At 30.9% G+C, this 8,460-nt stretch overlaps 1 protein-coding gene across 1 annotated transcript; it reads right to left on the bottom strand.

The window, feature by feature from the left end:
• Window positions 1-6,935: 6,935 nt before the first annotated feature.
• Window positions 6,936-7,271, bottom strand: LOC129975542 (uncharacterized). Its single transcript, XM_056088603.1, has one exon. It carries the CDS (start codon window positions 7,269-7,271, stop codon window positions 6,936-6,938), a length of 336 nt encoding a protein of 111 aa, XP_055944578.1.
• Between the last annotated feature and the right edge of the window lie 1,189 nt (window positions 7,272-8,460).

The following is an 8,460-nucleotide window of genomic DNA, read 5'->3' as shown; positions in this document are numbered from 1 at the left end:
GCTGAAATTGAGAATTTTCGTTTTATTTTCTTCTGAAAAATAATTCAAATAGCCGTTTTAATACAAAAAAAGAATGGAACATAATAAACGTTTTCTTAAGCATAAAAGTCTAATGGAAGTCAGCTGAATCAAAAGTTTTATTATTAATTTTTCTATTAATATAATGCCAAAATATCGTTTCTAATTCGAGTTTATTTTAATTCATTCGAAGTTGATATAAATATTCTTAAAAAAATGTGTTTACTTTTTAATCGTTTATATTAACTATATTTTAAAATAATTTGTGCTCTCAATGATCATAGGTAATTAATTTTTATAGCCCATAATTCTCTCAAGTACTCTACTATGTATTCGGGATAAAGAATTCTTTACTGTCACTCAAAAAAATGAAACAAATTTAGTTACTATATGTTCATTTTGAATTTTTATTGCATAAAGGATATATTCAAAGTTAAAATTTTTTTCGTTGATTAAAAATATTTATCTATTAGAATTATATTATTTATCAAAATTTTAAATATAATTTTTATTACTTTATTTCTTATTATTTATTGCTTATTTTATGGTCATATTTTGTTTTTAAAACTCTTAAACATTACAAATTTAAATTACTGCTCTTTTTAGTTTAAAACTATCGTTTAATCTTGCTCTACCGATTTTCAGAAATAGTTTTTAGCTCAAATTGCCAGAGAAATCCAATTTTTCAGATTCGGAATGGCTAGGCTTCATTGTATTTCAGTACTAGCCGCCTTTGGCGACCAGCCGGTTCGCCAATCTTAATGTTCGTTAAAATTTTAATAATTAAATATTTTATGCAATTTCTACTTTAATAGCTTCTTCATCAAAATATTTTAAAACTTCAAATTTTGATTATCATATAATTCATTCATAATATTATAAAGGCCTTCAGTCATAACGTAATATGTATCTCTCTCATTTTCTGTTAGCACCCGTAGAATTTATGCTTTAAATTAAAGTGGAAAGAATTTATCTTCAATTAATATAATAATATTTTTTACTGAAACAAAGCATTTTTTTATAATCTGATTACTGAAAATAGAGTCACTCAGCGTTTAAACTTTATGGGCACTAAAGAATATCTTTTTTAATTTATGTAATATCTCAAGAGTTGGTCAACAAAATTTTCTTAGATTCATTATGAGCAGATCGATTAATTAACAATGTTTAAATTTAAATGCATCAAACACTAAGAAAATAAAACGAATCGCTTAAAATAAACGGTTGAAAACAGGTTTTAAAAAAACTACTTAAAAAACGATGTACTTAAAAACTATAAGCATATACAAAAAATATATAACTAACATAAATACAATTTACTTACAAAAGCATGCAACTAACCCAAAAATAATTTAAATCATCCATTGATAACGTTGTCATGGCAACAATCAGAACAGAATGCGCATGCGTGAATTTTCTTCGCCGGTTACGAAACGCAAATACGTGATTTTTCTACGCCAGTTGGGGTAACGCTATGCGGATTAGAAATTTTTAATTTCCTTTATTCTGTTTTATTTTAATTCAAAAGTACTTCAGAATGAATCTGAAAGATTGATTCATTAACAATGTTTAATTTTAAATGCATCAAACATTAAGAAAATAAACAGAACCGATTGAAATAATCCGCCGAAAAATTTTAACCCTAGCCTCATTACTGTTGGGAGAAAAAAAACTGAAGCCTTTCTCGTTTGGCGCTGGGGATAATGGAAGATTTTTTTGGCGGAAAAGTTGGCGGTGGGGAAAATGGAAGATTTTTTTGGCGGGAAAGTTAGTTTTTAATTAATAATTAAAATTCTAATTAAAAATTCGAAAAAAGAAACCCCAGGTGCACATTCCCAACCTCCAAGGTATACATGTACCAAATTTGGTAGCTGTATGTCAAACGGTCTGGCCTGTAGAGCGCCAACACACACACATTGAGCTTTATTATAAGTATAGATATAGATTAAACTTTTCAGGTGTAAAAAATTGTTAATAGCATATATATTACAAGTAACATGACATTTCAATTCTTTTGTAAGATTTTGCAAATAATTTCTGTATCCTAGACAGGATAGCTGTACAGATGATGAAAATTTCAAAGCTGCTGATTTAAAAATTGTGGGATTAAATTATACTGTAAATAAATAAAAGCAAATAAATTATAAAAGAAATAAAAATATTATATATTACAAGTAACATGATTATCCAATCCTTTTGAAAGGTTTTGCAAATAATTTCTGAGTCCTAGACAGAATCAGCTGTTCAGAATGTGAAAATTTAAATATTACTGATTTAAAAATTGTGGGACTAAGTTGTATAGCAAATAAAAAATAGTATTTATTACAAGTAGCATGACACTCCAATCCTTTTGTAAGGTTTTTACAAATAATTTCCGAGTTCTGGACATAATCAGCTATGTACAGATTGTCAAAATTTAAATACTACCGATGTAAACATTGTGGGATTAAATTATGAAACAAATTAGGGTTAAAAGTCAAAACTGGATGCATATAACTAAAATCAAAGTTGAGGAACAGAATATTTTTAATCGTTTGCAAAAATTGCCTTCTTAAATAACTTTTATTCTAATACTAGCCGCCTTTGGCGACCAGCCTGTTCGCCAATTTTAATGTTCGTTAAAATTTTAATAATTAAATATTTTATGCAATTCCAACTTTAATAGATTCTTCAGCAAAATATTTTAAAACTTCAAATTTTGATAGTCATATAATTCACTCATAATATTATAAAGGCCTTCAGTCATAACGTGATATGTATCTCTCTAATTTTCTGTTACCCCTCGTAGAATTTATGCTTTAAATTAAAGTGTAAATGATAAATCTGCAATTAATATAATAATATTTTTTACTGAAACGAAGCATTTTTTTAATAATATGATTACTGATAATAGAGTCACTGAGCGTTTAAACTTTATGGGCACTAAAGAATATCTTTCTTAATTTATGTAATGTCTCAAGAATTTGTCAACAAAATTTTCTCAGATTCATCATGAACAGATCGATTCATTAACAATGTTTCATTTTAAATGCATCAAACACTAAGAAAATAAAATGAATCGTTTAAAATAATCGGTCGAAAACAGGTTTAAAAAAAACTACTTAAAAAACGATGTACTTAAAACTATAAGCATATACAAAAAATATATATAACTAACATAAATACAATTTAATTACAAAAGCATGCAACTAACCTAAAAATAATTTAACAATATATAACTAACATAAATACAATTTAATTACAAAAGCATGCAACTAACCTAAAAATAATTTAACAATATATAACTAACATAAATACAATTTAATTACAAAAGCATGCAACTAACCTAAAAATAATTTAAATCATTGAAAACAGGTTAAAAAAAACAACTTAAAAAACGATGTACTTAAAACTATAAGCATATTCAAAAAATATATAACTAACATAAATACAATTTACTTACAAAAGCATGCAACTAACCTAAAAATAATTTAAATCGTCCGTTGATAATGGTTGTCATGGCAACAATCGGAACACAATGAGCACGCGTGAATTTTCTTCGCCAATTACGGTAACGCAAATGCGTGAATTTTTCTACGCCAGTTGGGGTAACGCTATGCAGATTATACATTTTTAATTTCCTTTATTCTGTGTTATTTTAATTCAAAAGTACTTCAGAATGAATCTGAAACATGGATTTATTAACAATGTTTAATTTTAAATGCATCAAACATTAAGAAAATAAACAGAATCGTTTGAAATAATCCGCCGAAAAATGTTAACCCTAGCCTCATTACTGTTGGGAGAAAAAAAATACTGAAGCCTTACTCATTTGGCGGTGGGGAAAATGGAAGATTTTTTTTGGCGGGAAAGTTAGTTTTTAACTAATAATTAAAATTATAATTAAAATTTCAAAAAAAAGGGACCCCAGGTGCACATTCCCGACCTCTAAGGTATACATGTACCAAATATGATAGCTGTATGTCAAATGACCTTGCCTGTAGAGCGCCAACACACACACACACACACACATTGAGCTTTATTATAAGTATATAGATAACTAAATGAATGACATTTAATTATCGTTATTTTCCAGCAATGAAATCAATTTTATTTATCGTCTGCTACAGAATTCGCACACATGACGATACTGAGAGAAGTCTCCCGTACTAACTTTCTAAGGGTAGCCCATTATTCCTAATTGCTTGCTTATAATTTCTGTTGAGTGGCATTTACGACGAAGCACACTTACAGAAACTGGATTTGAATTGCAAGGTTGTATTCATGAAACTTCTTTCTTGTATTGTTGTACATGTGCTCTGCTGGTTTTATTTCGGAAGGCTATGGCATTGTTCTGAAGATCATAAATTTACTGCACCAGTAACTGAATCGCAAAATCTATCTTTAGTGGATTTATCAAAGCAAGCACACACGCAAAAGAATGAATAAATGTAATGGAAGTAACCTCGAGGCCCCATTTGAAACTTAACTTATGAATAAAATGAAAATGATGAATCGTATTGATGAGAGCTGTACTAAGATCACACGACTGAAACAAACGATTTTGTTTTAAAAAAGAATCTTTTGAAAAGATTTTTGTAAATCTTAATCGTTAGTATCGTTTTTATGTTACTATAGTCACGCTGTACCTCAAAAACGTGGGAAATAAAATACCATCTAATAATAATTCATGTTGATGTAAAAATAAAAAAGTTTTTTTTAAAAGAGGCTTTTTATTAGTGTTTTTTTAGAAATAAAAAGTAATTTTTTTTTTGTTAAAAAACCGGAAGTCAGAGATAAATGTGTAAGATTCTTTTATATTCTTAGTAAATCGAAATTTTAAACAATCATTATAATTTAATTCCTCACTCAGGCGATATTTATTTTGACATCAAGTTCTTTTTTTAAAGTTTTAGTAAATTAATAAAAGCAAACTATTTATTCATTTTTTATTACTTTTTAGTCATTTATCTAATTATGTAAAATAATTATAATTATAATTATGTATAATAATTATAATTATGTAAAATAATTATAATAATAATAGTTATCATATAATCATTTTATCATAAATGTAGAACAGTTGTCATATATATTTACATACAAGCTATCTTTGGCGACAAGTTTGATCATCTATATTTAGGTTTATTAAGAATTTCAATTGCATATTTTATGGAACTTGGTCTTAAGAGCTTCTTCGACAAAATAATTTTAAATTTCAAATTCTGATAGGCATATATCTCATCGTTTTGTAAGTTTTACAAAACGATTTCCCTAGTTTTATGTTTATATAAATCCAATTATAACACAGGAAAGAAGAGCAATTAAAAATACAAGCACTTTAAAGACTTATACTAATTGCTCAGTCCTGTAGCTAAATTTTAATTGTAAGTAAACAAGATTTCAAAAACTTTATTATAGAATATTTTATGCAGAAAACATACTCAGGATGAAAAATAAAGCTGAATCCTTATATCTTGATCCTCAAGAATAGAGAAAAAGGCCAAGATGAAATATTAGTAGCAAAAATGAAAACGATTTGAGTTTCATTTAAACAATAATATATAAGTTATTGGTATGTTTAAATATATGCTTAAATTATTTCTTCAAAATTATGCGACAAAAAATTAATATCATTAAAAAGTGTTTTTTAAATTTTAAGATGATGCAAAAATCATTTTGGTGCTGTAATAGTTTCGGAAGTTATCGCGAGAAAAGCGACGTTTTAATTTTTAATTAAGAGAGGTGTATTTCTACACTTCAAAGTATATTTGTGACAAGTTTGGTAGTTTTAGTTCAAATGATCTGATTTATGCAATGCCAAAGTAAACAGACAGACAAACACTCATATTTATTAGTAACTAATATCCTTTAGCAACCAGCTTATTCGCTGGAGATGTTGGTTATAGTTAATTTCAGTTAAATCTCTTTATATACATTGAGTGGCCAAATTATTATGGCCAATCACTCAATACAGCGTTAGACCACTTTTAGCCCGTAATACTGCTCGCATTCTTCTTGGCATCGATTCTGTGAGATGTTAATAGGTGCTAGGAGGAATTTGACCTCATGTCCGATGAACAGCACTTTCCAGTTACTTCATATTGGATGGCACTTTATCCAGTTGTCTGATGCCCGTTCGATCTCATAACACAAATTTTCAACTGGATTGAGATCTGGTGATTGTGCGGGCCAACGAAGGCAGGTAAAGTCAGCGTTATGTTCTTCGAACCATCTGACGACAGTACCAATAACAAGTATAACAAGGATCATTGTCTTGCTGAAAGTATTTATCCCCGACAGGGTACACCATTAGCATAACCGGATGTACTTTATCTGCGAGAACACTTAAATACCTTTGGGTTTAAGTGTTCTCGCAGACGTTGTTCCACAATAATCAAAGGGCCCATGCAATTCCAAGAAACCCCTAATCATAATATTGCCCCCACTAGCTTGAAATGTTGTGGCAGTGCAATTGGGTACCGTACTTTCGTGCTGTTTTCGCCATATCCGAGCCCTTCCATCTGCATGGTATAGTTGAAAACGCGATTCATCAGACCGCATGATCCTTTTCCAGTCATTTACTTTCCAATTCTTATGGGCCATTGTAAACTGGGGTCGTTTGCTCTTGTCCAAGGGGGCTGCGGTGGTCTGGTGGTAAGGTCTCGGCTTCGGAACCGGAGGGTTTCAGGTTCGTGACCCGATTCCACCGAAGAACCGTCGTGTAAGGGGGTCTGTTGCACGTTTAATCCGTCATGACCAAACGTCCTCCCGCTGGTGTGGTGTGGTGTGGAGAGGGGGGTGTCAACTCAGGTGTCGTCCTCGTCATCTGACCGCGGTTCAAAATGACGAGGTCCGTCCCAAAATAGCCTTAGTGTTTCTTCAAACGGGACGTTAATATAACCAAACCAAACCAAACTAAATCTTGTCTAAGACTGTCAGTAGAAGCTTTCGAACAAGTGTCGACTCCCATAGCCTATATGATGTAATGTGCGCCGCACAGTTCGTTCAGAGACGTTCGAAGTTGCCCCTTCATTAAAATTCCCCGCTATTTGACGTTCTGTTGCTCTTATGTTGGAGTGGACAACTCTGGCAAGTCTCATTTCATCTGGAGCATTCAGTAGCCTGTGACGGCCACAAGCCGGACGTTGAGACCCGGTTTTCTGCTTGGTAGTCCACTCTCTATGCATATTAATAATTGCTGCTCTCGAACACTTCGCAAGAGCAGCCATTTTGCTGATACTGGTTCCGACGCTTCGAGTGCCTACAATCATCCCGCGTTTCATACTTCAAATACATACATCACATCAAATAGGCGTACATACACCAAATTTGATGTATTTAAGACATTGCGTGTTTTAATTATTCGCATTTACATGTTTCTGAAAGTATAGACTCACAGACAATCAGATTTAATAGCTGGTTTTGACACTGTAGATGTAAATATATGTGCCGAATTTTATCTATCTAGCTCTCTTCATTTTGTAACTATTGTGTTAAATTATATTCGAACAGCTGGTCAGATAGACTTCCTCTCAGTGGATTTCGCTCAAAATTTGACAAATATCTGCAAATTTGGTGTTTAGGCCGTATGCCAAATTTCATCCATCTAGCCTTAAAACTTTTTTTGAGTTATCTTTCTCACAGAGAGACAGACGGACATTTTCAAAACATGTGTTTTTCGAATTTAGGCAGTTCTAAAATGTGTAGATTCGTCAAAATCTCGAGTTTGAATTACTATATTTCCTCTATACTGAGTATATGAGAAATTAAAAAGGAGTCCAAAACACAGGTTCGGTTTTCTTCTCTATGCTAAGAAGCACAAACCACTGATACGATGAAAATAAAAAATCTGAACACTCCTGTATTCATAGCCTTGCCCAAGACATAGAAATTTTTAAGATAAATGAAAGATGATATATTCTTTATATGAGTTGGTTAATTGATTTATTTGAGTTTTTTGGTACAAGGGCCATTTTTGGGCCATACTTCGCCATCCTTATGGTAAAGTGGAGCATTTTTAATATTTAAAACTTCGTATAAAATCTGATATATTTATGTATAAACTAATAAAAAAACAGCCAGAATACAAATGAAAACGAAATATATCATCTTTGCTTTAAATCGACAAGTAAAAAATGGAAATTGTTAAATATATGGTAAAAGGTGTGTAGTAATTAAAAATGGGAAGTATGCGAGGAAGTTCAGGAGAGATCACTTCCACTATATTTTTCTATTACTGGAGAAGCATTTTATGCTTTCTTTCTTTCTGTACAATCTAGTTTTTAACTTCGATATTACGGCCAACATCACGTCACAACAATATGTATAGTGTTACATCTTTAAACTACTCTATTACCATAACCGCCAGCGGACGCATGATATGGCGCTCTCTTAACCATCCACGGTCATATATCATTCATGCTTTCATCACTATGCACTTGTGACCGTATAATCGCAGCA

The sequence above is a fragment of the Argiope bruennichi genome, chromosome 7, assembly GCF_947563725.1.
Source record: "Argiope bruennichi chromosome 7, qqArgBrue1.1, whole genome shotgun sequence".
NCBI classification, from domain to species: Eukaryota; Metazoa; Arthropoda; class Arachnida; order Araneae; family Araneidae; genus Argiope; species Argiope bruennichi.
Note: the sequence above shows the minus strand (reverse complement) of the source record. Positions and strands in the feature narration are given on the sequence as shown.